This window comes from Echiichthys vipera, assembly GCF_963691815.1.
Source record: "Echiichthys vipera genome assembly, chromosome: 20".
NCBI classification, from domain to species: domain Eukaryota; kingdom Metazoa; phylum Chordata; class Actinopteri; order Perciformes; family Trachinidae; genus Echiichthys; species Echiichthys vipera.
In genome coordinates, this window is record NC_139845.1 from 20,751,294 (window position 1) to 20,768,940 (window position 17,647).

Genomic DNA, 17,647 nt, shown 5'->3' on the forward strand with positions numbered 1-17,647 from the left:
TTTACAATGAATTATTATTTTATTCAAGTCAGAAAGCTAAGCATCCGATTTCCCAAGAACTACACACCCGTCAATCTATATATATGTATATATATATATATATATACCTGTAAATATACTGTATATATATATATATATCCCCACCACAGTGACTACCTGGTTGGTCCAATAAGGAAGTGCCACAAGATGCAGTTCTATGAGTGTCCACTGGGAGCAGTTTGCACAATAGAGCAGTTTCTCATTGACCCCCATGTTAAACAGGCTGTTTCCACAGCATAATTCCACAGGCTAGTTTTTATTTTATTGGAGGTTAAAGTTTATGAATAATTAGGGACGTGGTGGCCTCTCGAGTGACAGCTAGCCCCTGACCGTCGCTTCTCCTCGGAGGCTAGTTGTCAGGTGTCCACTAGGAGCAGGTTTCATAATAGAGCAGTTTCCCATGTTAAACAGGCTGTTTTCACAGCATCATTAAACCTGTTTAAGGCCTGGTACAGGTCTGTATGTTCAGGTCATATCTCCATGACAACACTGATGGGGTTGACTTTTATTGGACCAGGCTAGTTTTTATTTTATTGGAGGTTAAAGTTCATGAATAATTGGGGGCGTGGCCTTTTGAACGACAGCTAGCCTCTGACCCTCACTTCTCCTCAGAGGTATTTGTCAGCCAGAGTGACGTATCTCTTCCCCCAACGTCACATGCATGCCCTTTTTTGGGAAATGAGGCGGTCAAAGTCTGACAAGATGGCGAGTATGATTGGATCAAGTTGAGAGAACGGATGTATCAACATCTATATATAACATCCACCGGACTGCCCCACCTGCCTGTCTCCCCACCATTGGGAGCAGAGCATTCAGCCGCCCTGCTCCCCGCCCGTCTGCGGAACTGCCTACCTCCGGAAACCCAGGAACACTCCATCACTCCTCTACTTCAAATTCAAACTGAAAACCCATCTGTTCAAAACTGCCTTTTCCCTTTGATCTGATTTGCACTGTGTTGTTGTTATTTTAACCTGATTTGATCATTTTGTTCACTCCCCATTTTTAATATTGTTTGTGTTGCACTGTTTTTAACAGTGTATGGTGTCCTTGCGTGTTTAGAAAGGAGCCTATAAATAATAATAATTATTATTTTATTATTATTATTTTTCTATATCTAGTATATATACTGTATATAAAATATATATTGATATATAAAACCCATCTCTAAGGTTACAGCTGTGTCCAGGTAGCATGGCAAATATCCATTATTTTGAATAATAATGTAAAATATTCAATCAAATTAAACCAATATTGGGGCATCATTAGATCAGTCCATGGGGACCTGGCTGGAAGTTTGCTGGTTCAAGTCCATACAGCTGCTGGGCTGCCACCTCATTACCCTGTGCTATACCCTGTGTGTGTAAGTGTGTGTGTTTATAAGGGATCTACAAAAGATACATTTCAACCGCCAATTACCTCGTGTGGATTGACAAATAATAAAACATTTGAATGTGACTGAAAATATGATGAAATAATAAACTGTGGTTCTTTTATAATGTGACACCCTGAGGTCACTGTTACTCTTACTCCTCATCTAAACAAAGATGGCTGCCGGAAATAACACATGTTCTTGTTCATTTTGCACATACTGACATCTTGCTCCTTTTTCATACATAAATGTGTTTAAACTGTGAGCAAGGACGTACAGTGTGTCATTTCCAAGAAACTTGTGAAATAGGTTGAAATGTTAGTTTTAGTATTAGTATTATTTCATCCTGATTGTTACAGCTCTGTCTCGCAAACACGCTTTCACAGCTGACGCGTGTGCCATTTTCTGTGGCGGGCCTACTGATGTTTATTAAGATGAGCCTGGGACAATTTCTGCATCGGCAAGAAGACAAATAAGAAACATTACGTCCCACACATTCCTCATGGGGTCTCTGGCTCTGTTTTTGTTTCTCTTGCACGTGGATGCAGCTTCCCTCCACACAGTACCGGGAAAGTTGTCCACTCAACTGTTGGCAACCTGCTCAACATGCTTTCCTGGAAATGAATGTTGCGTAACCTCATTTGAGGCAGGATCAGGTGTATCACTAGTGTGTGGCTCCATCCCTCTGTTGAGTTAGAAAGGAGGGAGGGAGCTTGGACACGGTACAAAAATCCTCTTTAATGGGGTGGAATAAGCTGCAGTTGTGCTGGGTTGTAAGGTACATGTTGAGACCTATAAAACACATTTCAAAACACAACTGAAAATGATAGTCATCATCAGTGTAAATTACTTCCAAGACACCTTCTGCATGAGTTACAGCTCCCCCGATGAATCATGCACTGGTAATAGTCTGCTTCTCACCTGGAGCCTCTAAGTAAACAGCAATGCACTGTGTGAAGGAGACGTGTGCCAGCGATGCTTCGTGATGGGGACCGTAGCTGTGACTTGACGGAAAGTTCCGGGGGTTCTGCGAATATTCCTCTATCTCCTTCTATCTATCTTACACACTTGGCTGAGGGCGGTGATAAGAGACAGGAGGAGGGGTTTGGTCCGGAAGACAAACTGCTGAAGAAATTCATGAAAATTGTTTTTTCTTTTCCTGAGAATAAGCACAGGGGATTATGATAACGCAAAGGACTTTGTGCGGCATACCCATACGTGTATAATAACAACCTTACAGCTACTATCTTAGCATCCTGAGCTGTCAGCCACATCCCTGTAGGGAAATATAGTGAGTAGTGAATTTTGCCCTATGCCCCTATACCCCTCAGGCTTTAACATAAGCCTCTGCTGCTCCAAACTATTTTTTGTAGTCAATAATTTGTTATAATTTAGGGTGTGTTGAAGCAGCATTAAGAACATCATGGAACATTTTTTTCTGCCTTAATAGAATCCCTCCAGAGTGTATCAAACAAACACCACAGTCCTTTTTTAAGGGTAAATAGGGTCTTTTAATTGCCATACAGTGTTAGCAGGGCTTATCTTTTCCAAACACATCAATGCAGGCGGATAGGCTAATGATGTTACTGCACCTTTGCCTGTGAAAATTGCCCATCGGCAACTCCGCCCACTCCCTATTTAAACTCGCAAATGTCACCAGGCGCACAGCTTCACACCGGAGAACTTGATCTTGACCGACACGTTTGGATTCATGGGAAAAAACTGACAATTAAACCCGCATTACCCACAAGGTAAGACTTCCCTTTACTTGTGTTATGAGTAGGTTAACTCATACAGTGTGACAAAATATGTGCACAATGCATTTAGGTTGTATTTTTGCACATTTTTAGAAGAATGTAAAGTCCTTATCTGGTGCACAGGTTTAATGTGTGTATGGAAAAAAGCACAAGTAGTGATGAAGTATACACTGGGAGTTATTTTAAATGCAAATAGCTTTGGCCTAGTGTGTTTTAAAAGCTCCATATGAAGGGTCTGAATGCTTTAACTGGCTCTGTGTTGTCTGTGAGCAACAGGTTCACTCTTTATTATCCTACCTCTTCTTTCTCCAGAGCTTTCATCCCCACTGTGCCACACTTGGATATCCGAACCACACGTCAACTTTTTTTGGGCACAGAGTCTTTTTTTCCTCTCTCTTTATTTCCCCACCCTTGGGATTCAATCTTCGCCCGGCCCGTGTGGTCGCCCCCCTCCTGCCCAGAGAGGGTGTGAAGTTAAAGTTGGCCCGGAGATGCGGTCCCTTGTCCCGCTTGCTGTGTATTGCATCAGCCTGGTTTCCCTCCAGCAGCTGCTGGCTCTGCCCGCGGAGCTTCCCGGCGGGAGCAGGTAAGACACCCGTTCCATGGGCTTACTACTTTATTACGCATTCCGCGCTCCTCATTGGCTGAAAAAAGACTCTTTAACAGACACGGAGCCGCATCACAGTTCATTCAGGTATTCCTGCGCCGGCCGGTATTAATAGGCACTTTCCGGCTGCGTTTACCCGCTCAGCCGGGGGTTAAAACCAGGGTTAAAACGTATCACAGCATATCCGGTATTACATGTAAATGAATTAAAACGACGGTATTTAAATTATGTTACATATATTTATTATGTTTGTATCGGTAGCATTTAATGTGTAGCCGACAGCCTCGGTGGGTTAAACGTGCTTTCTGCTGTTTCATTCAGCACATTTGTCGCTGTTCTTCACGACCTTTGCGTTGTTAAAATACGCACACTACAGGGATGGACTCCAAATGTGCCGCCGAAACTTTAACTTTATCTCTCTACCTTTTAGTATTAGGTTCATTTGTGTTCACTTTGTTCACATAGTCGGCGCAGTTACCGTAAGTCTTAACCTGTTAGTGCGCCGTGAGTGCGTAAAAGTGAAAGTGGTGCGCCGCGGTGTCGGGCAGATAGAGCGCAAGGTCAAAGGCTCTCCGATGATACAATAATGTCCTTTCCTCCCCTCTCCTTCAGATAAACCCTGCTGTTATTTCATATTCAGATAGTGTTATAACTAACAAAACATGAAAAACACCAAGCTAAACCTTTTTTTTTATTCTAACAGTGGTTGTAATAGCTCCAAGTTCACAGTGACCTGTGTTTATAGTCAGTTTCCAGTGGTAGGTAATATAAATACAAAGCAGGCTAAAGTTCAAAGGGGAACTATGGCCCTTTAATAAATGCACATGTTATTCCTATGGTCTAAAACAAGGCAGAAAATATCATCAAACATGAGCGACTCCCTTCCAAATCCAAAAACTAGAGCGCTAAATCTCAAACGTGTGATGTCATCAAGTATAAAGTATAATATTTCACCCTTCACTATGAATTGAAACATATTGTCAATGACACTGAATGTTCTGAGCAGCCCAGATGGGGACATTTTCTGTTCCACAACCAGAGCAACTCCACACTTTATACCTGAGGACATTATACTTTAATATTGACTGAACTTCCCTGGGCTACGGAGATACAACAGTGGACTTTTGAATTGAGGTGGTGTGCCCCTGATCGCGCGGTTGTGACGTGAGGTGAAATTGGCCTCACATTCGCACAGATCTTCAGTAAATGTGACCCATATTTGGCTGTGCCAGGGGAAAATGCCAAGTCAGTATCACCGTTGCAGTCAATCTGTTTTCTATGAACAGTTCTTTTCTTAAATTGGGAACATTTCAATGAGGATTCTTGCTTTTCCTCTTCCTCTTCTTCTTTTTCTTCTTCTTCTTCCTCCACTTCTTGATCCCAACAGCCATGACATGAGTGACTGTTTAAAGAGGTTTTGTTTGGTTTCACATCCCTGTGATTCTGTATGGAAAACCTTGAGGTGGGAAAACCAGTTTGTGTCAGCCAGAAATAGCAGCATGGACTTTTGTAAAGGATGTCGTTGCACACTGAGTAGCACCTGTATTTTTCCACCCCTTAAGTGGCACAGCACATTCTACCTATTTCAATGTGTGTGGGAGTCTTGCCAGCGATGCAACACGCCTGTGGTCTTGCATTGTTGAGGAGCAATGAGGAATGTGGATGACTTGGTGTGTGGATGCCCCCTTCTGGTTGACTTTGTATCCACAGCTGCTGGCTCCATGCAAGGGACTGACACAGTGATGTGATGTGGGTGCCCTTCTTGTCTATGCATCACCCTTAAGTTGCAACTAAGTAAAGAGAATGTTGTCTGACAAAGAAATTGATCCCTTTAATCACCAGCTGATCCAAACTTCCGTTGTTGCTTCATTTGACACTTTCGGAGACACGAGGGACGCGGGTTCCTGGGGCGCCCCCCTTGTTGCTGCCGCTGAGGAAAAAAGTGTCAAACATTAGAATTAGCTTGAACACAGTAAACTGAATCATGATGTGGCAGGAGGAGAGGTTTGGCAATAAGAACATTGACAAAGAGAAATCTTCTATGGATCCCATGATCATAATGATTTGCAAGGCAGTAGTTCAGTCCATAGGTGACTCAGCTGGGAACCGTAGGGTCGCCGGTTCGAGTCCCTGTGTGGACCATGAAAGGAGCGTGGACTGGTGGCTGGAGAGGTGCCAGTTCATCTCCTGGGCACTGCCGAGGTGCTATTGAGCAAGGCACCGAACCCCCAACTGCTCGGGGTGCCGATCCATTTGGCAGCCTCCTCGCTCTGACATCTCCATTAATTGCATGTATATAGGTCCTGTTTGTGCGTGTGTGTGTGTATTTCGGGCCTGTGTGTGTGTGTGTGTGTGTGTGTGCATGTGTGTGTGTGTGTAATCATAATAATAACTTGCGGGATTAATAAAGGGATTCTTCATTTCTTCTTCTTCCCCTTCTTCTTCTTATCAGGCATTGTACCTAAAAAGGATCACCATTCGGGGTGTATCACGTCCTACAGTAAGGCAGGAGTGAAGAAAAGCACTTTGTTCTAGTACTGACAGTATTGTAGTAGTAGTAACAGTCCGTGTAAGCAGATCTGGGAGAGGACTCCATCCAGCCATCTCTGTCTAAGTGTGCGCGTCAAATAGTGAACACCTGCTGTTGAAATCCAACCAAAATAAAGGAAAGCGTGACTCCTGTATCCTGTATCCGCTCTCTGTTTGTTTTGCTCTGACACACCTGTCCAGCGCTGTAATCCCCCCATCATTCTCCACTCTCGCCTCGGTCATTACCAGCATGGGTTAGCGCTGCGGTTTTATATCTCTCAGTGTGAGAGAAACTTATGGGATTTATACGTTCAAATGTTTTGTCCTGTAATTAGACTGCTCCATATCTCACCAGAACATTCAATAACATCCCCCATTTCAATCTTGGCTGTGGACCCAACACTGAATTTGTTTATTGCAGTGTATTGTATTAAATTACATTGAATCTTTGTTTTGGACAGCTGCCGTTTCACATCATCAATTTATTTTTTTAACATTCGACATTATAAGCACACTAGACCTTACTTACGCAATGCTGAAAACGTCTGAAGTAGCAATGTGAACACGTACCTGTTGATCTTCACCAGAGTAGGCTAATTTGATAATTTCCGTATGTGTTTTTACCCACTTTGGACTGGTATATCCCAGTTTACTCCTTACCTTGTCACAAGGAAGGTTGTAGATATGTTGTACAATCTCAACTATATCCTAATCATTAATACAGTAGTGTGACTCACTGGACGTACAGTGTTGGTAAAAAGCCAGGCACGTGAGAGGGCACTGGATGACGGACCCCTTCTGCTATCTATTTTACCAGTGAACCGTTGCCTTAGCACCACCCAGGACGAGTGTGATTGGTTTAAAGAAATACAAACAAGCCAGAGCATTTTCCCCATTAATAGCCTCGTGAGCCCATCCTGATCTCTGAACTCTATTTTACTCTCAGATCAGTCCGGTAACGTGCAGCGAGGAAAATTTGGAGAAGTTTGCTAAGCGATCGAACCAATCAGCGTTGGTTTTGAGGTGGATATAAGTGACGCAACAAGAAGAAACTGTTCAGTGTAAACAACATGGCGGCTTCCATGGATGAGATGAGCTCAGCTATGGAGCAAACCGCTCAATAACTCTTCTTTCTCTGGATCCTTCTGTTGAATATGGACCGGGCTCCTGAAATTGGGCCTTTGATCCGTAAATTCATGCTAAACAAACGACAAATATCATTTAACAAAGTGTTGTTTACTTTCTGAGCTTTGCCTCAACACTGTTAGCACGTCATACTAATGTTGATCTGATTGGTTGATTTGGCCCGTATGTTGGTGATGGTTCATCCAATCAACAACCAGTATTTCCCTTCCTAAAAGACCTCCAAACAAGAATTCCCAGATCCATATGCTGAGAAAATGAGAATCAATCCATCTAGCAATATTACAAATAATAATACAGCAACAAGATCACAATCCCTCACTGGCTTCCCACCATGACCACAATTGTGCTGTAAGGTGCACCCATTCTTAGCTGGAGGTTGAACCCTGATCTTTGTGGTAGGAACAAAATATCTTCTAATCTTTCACTTTCTTTAGTTCTGACTTCTCATATATGGATAAATCATAAATAAATTAGGGAAATCCCATTACCTCAGATCATGTGCCTGAGGGTGGTTACTAGTGACGCACTGTGTTGATGAGCATGCACGCTAACTGCGGGCCGGTGGTTGGGTAGTGTCATTTTTATGACACCTGCAGCACTGTACCTGATCACAGTCTATACAAATATATTTCACTCTGACAGCACAGACCCTGTCACTTCTCCTGCTTTACAAGCTTCCACTTTTCTCACTTTGTACATCTCTCATAAATGTCCTGACTCATTTATTATGACAGTAAATTCTCCTCTTCTCTTGATTCCACAGAGCACGTTCTGTTCTGTTACCATTACACACTGACAGCGTGATTATACCAGACATGACCAATCTAAATTTCTTCCTCCTGTTGGACACTGACACTGTCTGAGCTCAGATGTCTATCATTCCTTCCCTGTTCTGTCTTTGTGTCCATGTTGTCCCTATGTGTCCTGATAAGGACACAACAAAATCCCACCAAGACGCTGTAACAGTGCCTGCTGGGTGCTACCCAAACAAGGAGAAATTGCATGTTTCTGGGATCACATGCAACGCATACCCTTCATTGTCGTTTTACATAACGTCTTGAGTTTTTTTTGCAAGGAAAAATAGCCACAGCCAAACAAGTTAAATATGGCTTTAGCAGCGAAGTGGCTTTACAGTTCAGAGCCCAGCAGTGGGAAGAGGCTCATTGCTTCTAGACGCAATGACGTGTAAAGCTGATTTGCGGCCAAGCTTTTGTTATATAGAGCCACTGTGCCTCTGCGCCGTCTGGACCAGGGTGCAATGACATGACAAGTCAGTTTGTGTGTATGTATGTGTTGTGTTGTATGGTGGTCACAAGTCAGTTTGAACTTTGTCAAGGCCAAATAAACTCGTGTTTTTCTCCAAAGCAGTTGCTAAATCATTAACCCATTCTCGTAAGCGTGGACTTGAGCGGGTCCAACGTAGATACTCTTCACATTACCTGAGAAACAGACTGTATTCATCTCACACAGGGTGAGTTCCTGTAGTGTTGATGCTTGTTGAGCCACTCTGCACATGCAGTTGGCTTTGGGTTTTTCCTCTTGATTTGATATCTACGTATTCTGACATGTTTACATCTTATCAAGGAACACCAAGAGCATTACTCTCTCTTTATCCTGTATACATTCTTGGAAAGCCACTTTTATGCTTGCAGAAAGATTGAAACCAGGATTGCCTCTGCTGTAAACCATCTCAAGACATGCCTCTTCTCGTATGTCTTGTAAACAGGAATTTGGGCGTGGACTGCTGCGATATACGAACGGTATAAACAGTTGTATGGCTCCATGGGGGTCAATCTGACTAAACCCAGGCTGAAGTTGAGGAAGGTGAAAGCAGCGACCAAGCAGGCGGAGAATTCCACTGTGGATTAATGGCTAATACCTAAATCCCACCATCCACATCCGCAAAGAGCAGGTTTCCGTTCCCTGCAGAAAGCCACATGAATGTGCGTGTATACTTTATACAGTATGAGGGGTAGCTTATAGTGGGAGTGTCGATCAAAAGGCTTAAGAAACAAAGGCGGCTTCTGAGGGCAGTGATTGTGTGGGTTTTGTCTACTCATATTGCATGATGTGGTTTCAGAGCAGACATATAGTTTTTTAACTTGGTCCTCCTTCATCCCGTCTATCTGTGTAATTTACCGGCTGTAGTAAGTGCTTAATGTTCAGTTTTGCTGGCATAAAGTAAATCACAACCTACTCTGGAGGTTATGAAAGCAGAACTGCTTCTGGACAAATAGGACCAGTGTTTGGTGTGAAATAAATCCCCTCCCTTCCTTTTTGTCCTGCTTCTAGCTAACATCAATCTCCCACTGTTACGTAGTGAGATATTACCAATGAATGTACCATATATTTATGGTACTGGGCTAAGGGTTAGGATTAATTAGGGTTTCTTATTAGGGTTGGAGTTATGGGTTAGGGGATAATACTAACACGTACATCATCAGATGTACTGTTGGAATGGCTTCAGAGACCCCTGCTCGTACACCTCTCCAGCATTTAGAATTTCCTGGCTGTGTCCAAATTTAAGTTAAAAGTTATAGCGTGTGTATAACGTGTATAAAATTTGTCCCACAAGTTCTGTAACTTCTCAAAACCAACTAATGACTAAAGTGTGGATGTTTAGAACACTCACCAACACTTTTGCCACTTCAGATGTTGTCAGATAACATTTTTTTCCAAGCAATACCCTGTCCTTGAGGCCCCTACGCATGATATGCGGTAAAAACGCTTTGCTCCAGCCGTTCCATTCATTTCCTATGGAAGAGGCGTTAGCGCCCAATGTAGCGTCAGCGCCCAGGTTAGCATCGTGCACCGCTCAGATTTGCCTCTCTGCCGCTGCGCTCAAAGTTCAAATCAGTTGAACTTTGACCTCGTTTCCACTGACCTTACAAACGCGCAACCAATGAGATAGAAGCTTTGAGTGTGACGATTACGTTCCCTAGGCAACAGAGAGCGACATCAAGTCGGTTAGAAAGATGGAGGAAAAACTTGTGTCCGAGTTTCCCAAAATATTTAATGTTACATTAAAGTCGTATCACGATCTCTGAAGAAAACGTAATGCCTGGAGGTTTATAAGCAGGCACACCAGGTTTGTTAAAAGGCAGTTTATGAGCTTTTGGCTTTTTTTTAAATATTAACGTTGATTTAGCCGTTTACTAGGTCTCTGCGCCCAACCTCGTGGTGAGCCCAGCTCAAAAATCTTACCATGTGAAGGCCCCTTTATGGTTAAGGAGGGCTACCCTCTGCTGGGTCAGGGGTAATAACTGAAGCTTGCCACCAACATGGAGAGACTCAAGCTTTGATTCTTCACCTTAAACGCAGCTATGCTGTGAGGTACAGAAGAAGAACCAAACAAGGCAGCACAAAGGGATCGGCTTGGCCTTTTATCAAACTGTGAGATCCTTAGAAATCATCCTCATTCAAAAGGAATTTTAGTTTGAAGCCTTTCAGCTAAGAAGTCAGCCCTTCAGGAACCACAGCGGACTGAACAGTCAAAGGCAAAGTAGCTTGGATATCTTTGATCGTCCTCACTGTGGAGTGGTGAGATTAGGCTCTCAATAGCCAAATTAGCCTTTAGTCTTGTGAGATCAAATGTGACAGAGTGAAAGAGCTCTCTACCTCAAGATTCTTTTAACTTCTGGAAGAAAAAGCATCACAGTATTAAGCCTTTTTGAAGAGGAGGTTGGCCTTGGCTTTGCTCTACACAGCTGTTGACTCAAAATATGAAAATTTGCCTTTATACTATTAGAGGAGTACTCAAAAAGTACTGTTATGTTACATCTTTGAATTAAACTGACAGATACCAGTCTTCAAGTGAGATTAGCAACAAGGCTTGAAGACCTCTAGTGACCAAATACCTCAGACACACAAACACATTAAACCTTGTATTAGATTATATAAAGACCAACAATCATCCGCCTCATTTATCCTTATTCTTCCACAAAGTATTTTCTCAAGAACAAAATGCAAACCTAGATCCTTGACACGTATTTTTAGTCTCATATGCTCAGATAAGATTAGAACTTTATTAATCCCCCAGGGGAAACCACTTTGCCACCAGATAAAACCCATACATCCACTGGACATACAATACATACAGTTCCATTGCATAGCTGTTTCAACATGATTACATAATTCAGACATAATATACGACAGAATACTCAACACAAGAGAATAGCAGCAGGGAAATTGATAAAAACATAAATAAATAAATAAATATACACCTCCAGAAGGCAAATGTAACTTTTTTTAGGGCGGGCTTAAAGCGCCATGGTGCTCCACGTTTCCCAGGTACTCTAGAGAGGTCAAAGCATTGGCGTCATGGATACTAAACTAACAGCTTTACTTATGTTACAGTAGGATTTTCAACTTAATCCCCTCTCCAGTATTTCAAATATGGATTACCAACTAGGCAAAGTGGGCAACTACCCCAGTACCACTAAAGAACGCTATAAACTGAAATGATAGGGGCCTCTCCCTTTAAGGAGACTTGTATATTATTACCAGTTGGGAGAACGGGACAACAGGGGCCCTCAGGTCACACCAGAACTTCATATTGGCTTAATCCGACTTTGGGTATAAAGTGTTTCCACTTCAGACAGGGTCGGTTTCTTTTGCTCTTGCAAACATGTGACAAAAATAAAAGAAGATTATAGTTTTGTCTGCTATTGAGGAATAAAGTAAGAATTGGAATTTGGTACGATTTGGTGCAACTGCCTTGGGAAAAGCTTTCCTGTGCAGTCAAATGTGACTTTCCCTCTGCGGACCAGGTGGGTGTAACTTGGTGATGTGGCACCATGGCACATTAGGCCTGTCCTGGAAATAGTGCTCGCCTCCGTCTGCGGTCTGGCCTTACACAACTCTTTATTCAGCCACTGCCACTGTTCCACAGCAGGTCACCTCCAGGCTACCAGATCTGCCAGCAGTGAGCAAGCAGCAGAACTGGCTGAATAAAGCAAAAGCTTCACGTTTCACTGAGAAATCCCAAACCCACCACAGCACTGACTGCAAGACAGGCCATCTGCTGTGATGTCTCATATCTAAACCTCTCACCATGAGTAAAGACTTAGTCTTTATCGCAAAATAACACAAGTCAGCATTTCACAAATGGAACTCACTTTTTATAATTAGATCAGCTGTGGCTTCTGCCTCTCTGAACATGAGAAAATAGGGCCAAACCTGATGCAGTGGAATATTTTTTCCTCTGACACTGAAGCAAACAGCAGATCTATGCCAGGTACAACAGCACTTTGCTATTTACTTCTCCTCGACCTCCAGCGGTGGTGATGGGTTAACACTCAGGAACTTGAGTCACACTGTGCTGTTCAAACACAGCGGGGACAGTTCCATAAGAGACTGCAGGGTCAAGTTGCGAGAAGTGACTGTCTCGTCAAACAATGGACAGATGGCGAGTTGGTCGGCACTGTGTTTGCTGAACCTGTTGGTCCACTGCACTGCAGAGCCTGTCGTAAAGGGTTTATTCACACAAACTACAAAAAAAACCCACATCTGTCCATTTAGCTCTGGTTAAGACTCGGTTTGGTTTTATTTGGCCAGGTTTTAAGATTCTGTGAGAAATGTTTGAGGTTTCTGTCTCTGCTCCATTTCAGTGGAGCTAAATTGAATTCCATCAGTGTTGCCCAAGCACTGAAAAATTACATTTGAACAACTCATAAGCATCTTAACTGTCTGGCAACAATAGCCTATTTGCTCTGGAAAATCCACAGACCTTAGTGTGAGCAGTTTTTAGCAGAAATACTGACATGCACAACACAATTGAAATGAGCTTCAGCTCCATTGTATGAAACGTTTCAAAAGCATATGTCCCAAAACTGTCTGTATAGCTAGATACTACTAGGAGTTGGTGAGAAACTATGTCATTTTGTAATTTGGATGAAAAGACCCTTAAATGTGTCTATTGGGTAGGAGATGTCTACAGTTTCACCAGGTACATAAAGCAAGCTGATGTAACTCCATCTCTCTACTGAGATTTCAGTGTTGAGTCCTTCAGCACCACTGAGACATGGCTGGCCAGGCTAAATCTCCCATAGTTACCATTTGCTGAAACCCAGCTGGGCATTAAAATGCAGCGAGGCGCAGGTTTTGATTGGATAATGTAACAAATAGGCGAGGCAGACCCAGACCACCTGTTGTGTTAGGCAACATGTGAAAAGCCATTAACTTTAATGTTATACATGAGGGGTGATGAGATGAGCGTCACTGTGTTCAGACAGCAGGCTAAAATGATTTGTTTATCAAAGCTGCTTTGTGCGGCTAATCGGATTTCTGCAGAATTACCTGTGCCTTTGCAACATTAGTTGTTATAGTAACAATGCTGGCAGGTGCATGCATGACTCAAGGTCTTTTTAAAAAGGTTTTATGTCTGAACTTTTTCCATCCCCATTTGTATTTTTACCAATCATGCTAGCTAGGAATAGCAATATTGATTGGTCGACATTTTTAAGTGAAATTCCGGCGTAAAATCTTCCCACTCATTATTGATGACGATATCCTGGACAGCTGAATGCGGCTTACATTTATTAGCATGGGGAAGTACGGTGAATGCATTAATACCTCTTCTCATGCTACTGCAGAGGTTTGCTTTTATCATGAGCATCATTGGTGGTTAAAAAAGACGTTTTAATGCGTTCACCGTGCTGCCCTTAGCTAATCAGTGTTAGCCTTGTTCGGCTGTTAACCACTGTTAGCGACTCTCTGGTATATCGTCGTTAATAGTTGTTACATGGAAAAAATTGTCTTGATGGCTTATTTGATGAGTGTAATTGCCGAAAAACACCCTTGGATGATTTTACGTCGGAATTGAACTTTAAGCTGCTAGCATGGCAGCAAGTAGACATGAGGAATTGAGCCTCGTCATTGGTCCATGCTCCATATTGCAACATATTATGATGTGAATGATACTTGCACACCTCCAGGACAGTTTCTCACCTGATGTCTGTCCTCCCCTCAGGTTGGACCTCCTCAACGAGCTCACCGACCAGAGAGAGGATAGAGCCTCAGCGTCAGAGAGCCAGACTCACATCGCCGTCCCCTCTTCAGCGCCTAGCCAATCACCAAAATGGCTGCCTGGTTTTCTGAGACACCAACCGGCTTCAGGAGTGAGAACTGCCCTGCCGAGCCTGGCGTGGGCACAACCCACTGAAGTTTCACAGATTGAGGGCAGGGCACTGAGAGCTCGTCGTCATGCCCACTCGGGATCGCGAAGCAGTCACCACTACCCCCACGCCCAGCTGATGAGAGTGGGTTGCGTCCTGGGAACCTGCCAAGTGCAGAACCTCAGCCACCGGCTCTATCAGCTCATTGGTCAGAGCGGCAAAGATGACTCATCCCCCATCAACCCCAAGAGCCCACATAGTTATGGATGAGCTAGTTGATACCCCCAAACATCCACAGCAAGTCGAGCTATATATCCGTTTATTTATCTCTTAATGTATTACTGGTAGTTTTTGCATTAGAGCTTGATGTAGTCCATAACGTTTGTCGATCTATTTCAAAATGACAACCCGTAAATGACTGCTGTGCCTTTCTACTTTTTGTGCTGATTGGAGATTTGAAGATTCATATTCAAGATCATGACTGGCTGAATCATTTTGGAAACACCCACCATCTCCCACCATCCTGAGAACGTTTGCCTTTTGAAGGACATTTAAGTCTTTTTCGTTGGTTTGCCCTCCCAAGAGGCCTCAGTTTGATGTCTTAATCTTGTTACTATTAGAATGAAGGCTTGTCCTCAACACAATCCAGTGGCCCGGTCCTGTCTGCCAACTGACCTTCTCAGTGGTGGTTATTCTGCGGCTCATTGATCAAACACTTAAGCCCCTAATGTGGATTTCAACCTGCACTCAGAGCTGGAGCCCTGTCAAAACCAATGTATTTCCAAAAAACCCATAAATGCCCCAATGAACCCTTTTACCTCTTTTTTTAGCCTCCCTTTTTGATTGGTTTCACAACTGCATACAATGACAATATAAACACTGACCTGATCCTTAGAAAATATAGACGAGCTTTCAGTTGAACTGGGAATTTGTCACTCAGCAGGACTTTATGTTTCAGGACCAAAGTTTACGTTTGAAAGCAGCCACAGCACTCGGGTTAACCCCGAGTTAAGAGTCAGGACTTGACCACATAAACTTCACCTTTAAAATGACACAGAAGATGGTCCGTATCCAGTGCCTTGGAAGAACTCTACACAGAAACTCAATTTCCAAAGGATCAGGTTCCACGTTGCATTATACTAGCCTGCTGGTCAACACAATAGGTGAGCCTTCGCACCACTGCTGGCATTTTGTCTGAAATATTAGCTTTTCCACGTGATTCATAAGTTCCCTTTGCAGGTCAGGACTTTGGGTTGACAGCTGTTAAATAAAACTGACCTAATCACTTCAGGCATAGTACTGCCACAGCAGGAGGGCGGGGGCCCTCAGCCCCCCATGGGCACATGCAGCCTAGAAGTAGTCAGTGGATCAAAAATACAAAACAAAGAAGCATTTCCCCTTACTTTGCAGTATATTTTTCCAGGGTAGAATTCTTATTCTGGAAGCTATTTCAATGCCCCATGTATTGGGGTGGACGTAGAAACTTCTAGTTGGCGAGCACGAATAGTAAGTCCAACAGTAATGTTGCAGAAGAATGTTCCTTACATTTCCTATAGGCTATACTTGACAACACGCCATTCTGTTGGCAGCAACAGGCGCTGTTGTTGGTTACATGTAGTGTGTTATATGGGTTTAAACTAGTCCAGAGAAAACGGCTAAAAGCTCTACTGTTACATCTTGGGTTTCTTATGAGACCACAGCGACCAAAATGTTAGGTGTGCCCAATTTCATGCCTACACAAAATAGCAAAGCCCCATCAAAAATACATGCCCTGACATTTCCTTGTCTCTGTACGTTGGTCTCCCAAATGGTGGGCGGGCGACGGACTGAGAATAACTCAGGTCAAGTTCTTTCACAGGCCTTAAACTTTCCATGTCTAAACCCACATTTTTGTCAATAAATGTAATTCTACTTCATATTATTTATATATTCCTGAACTTCTATTCCAAGACTTTACTATGGTACTTCTGGAGTTAATCTGCAGAGAGTATTTCATAGTAATCAAACCACCTTCTGATGTATGCGAACAGTCATTTAAAGTATGTTATGCATATAATTTTACAAAAATAAAAGTGAGGTATTCCTAGGAGCATTAGTTTAAACTCACCAAATACCTGGTTATACTTGACAAATCGAATGATTTTACATGTGATCTACATCCTATAATAATGGAATCTGTGTCTTCTGATTTGACCTTGTGTCTTTGTTCTTCATCGACAGTTTCACTTTACATTTCACCTCTCAGCCTCACCCCGGCTCTCATTTTCTCTTCTGTCTGTAATCATGGAGGTCACAGGGTAATAATGAGTGGTTCCTTAGTCTTAAATCTAATCTGTTCAAAGGCTTGCTGAGGTCAAACATGCCATTCTCTTTGCTGTAATGGAGCTAATCAATGTCTCGTGACGGATCATTAAAAGGCTTTTCAAACGCTTCAAAATCCTGGTGGATCTCTCTACTTTTTCAAATGTCCTATTTCTCCACACGTGTGTACCTATGCGTTGCGCTGCTGTAGCCTATCAGGACACTTATTTCCCGTGTTTGATCTGTGCTCTGGACCATTGTGCTCCCAGTCTTTTTTTTCTTTTTTGCGTAGTTTGTTTTTGTGACATCAGCAGTTGCGTCATGTTAAGTTGTTTGAGCAAACGGCCACTAATACCTCCCTGTAGAAACACCTACAGCTTTCAGTGCAAAGAGGAATGAGTGCAGAGTGTAACTTGTCTGCTAGTGTTGTTAGATCCAGGTAGATTTTCAACTGTAGGGTCACAGGAAAGCACTTTAACACCTGTGTCCGTAGTTTCTCACAACTTGATCTCACTCATTGTAATGAACTTGCATTGGGCAAGGTTGCTCTTGTAAATGTTGCGTTTGAGATTGTGTGCAAATGTGTTTGTAGACGTCAGTGCACTCCGTGTGGCGTCAGGATGACTGTGAGCGTCAAGTGCACCTGTGAATACGTTAGTAAAACTATTTAAATAAAGCTATGTATTTAAGTATATTTATATGTTATTATATGTATGTCACCAAAGACTATTTATCTCAACTTTTCCACCGCTCCTTAAACATGACCTAATGGTACAAAGTCTTA

At 42.8% G+C, this 17,647-nt stretch overlaps 1 protein-coding gene across 1 annotated transcript; it reads left to right on the plus strand.

Moving 5' to 3' along the window:
• Nucleotides 1-3,656: 3,656 nt before the first annotated feature.
• adm2a (adrenomedullin 2a) lies at nucleotides 3,657-15,132 on the plus strand (the record flags this gene model as incomplete). Its single annotated transcript, XM_083935162.1, has 2 exons — nucleotides 3,657-3,751; nucleotides 14,418-15,132. 2 exons carry the CDS (start codon nucleotides 3,657-3,659, stop codon nucleotides 14,830-14,832), a joined length of 510 nt encoding a protein of 169 aa, XP_083791288.1. The 3' UTR covers nucleotides 14,833-15,132.
• Nucleotides 15,133-17,647: the final 2,515 nt, after the last annotated feature.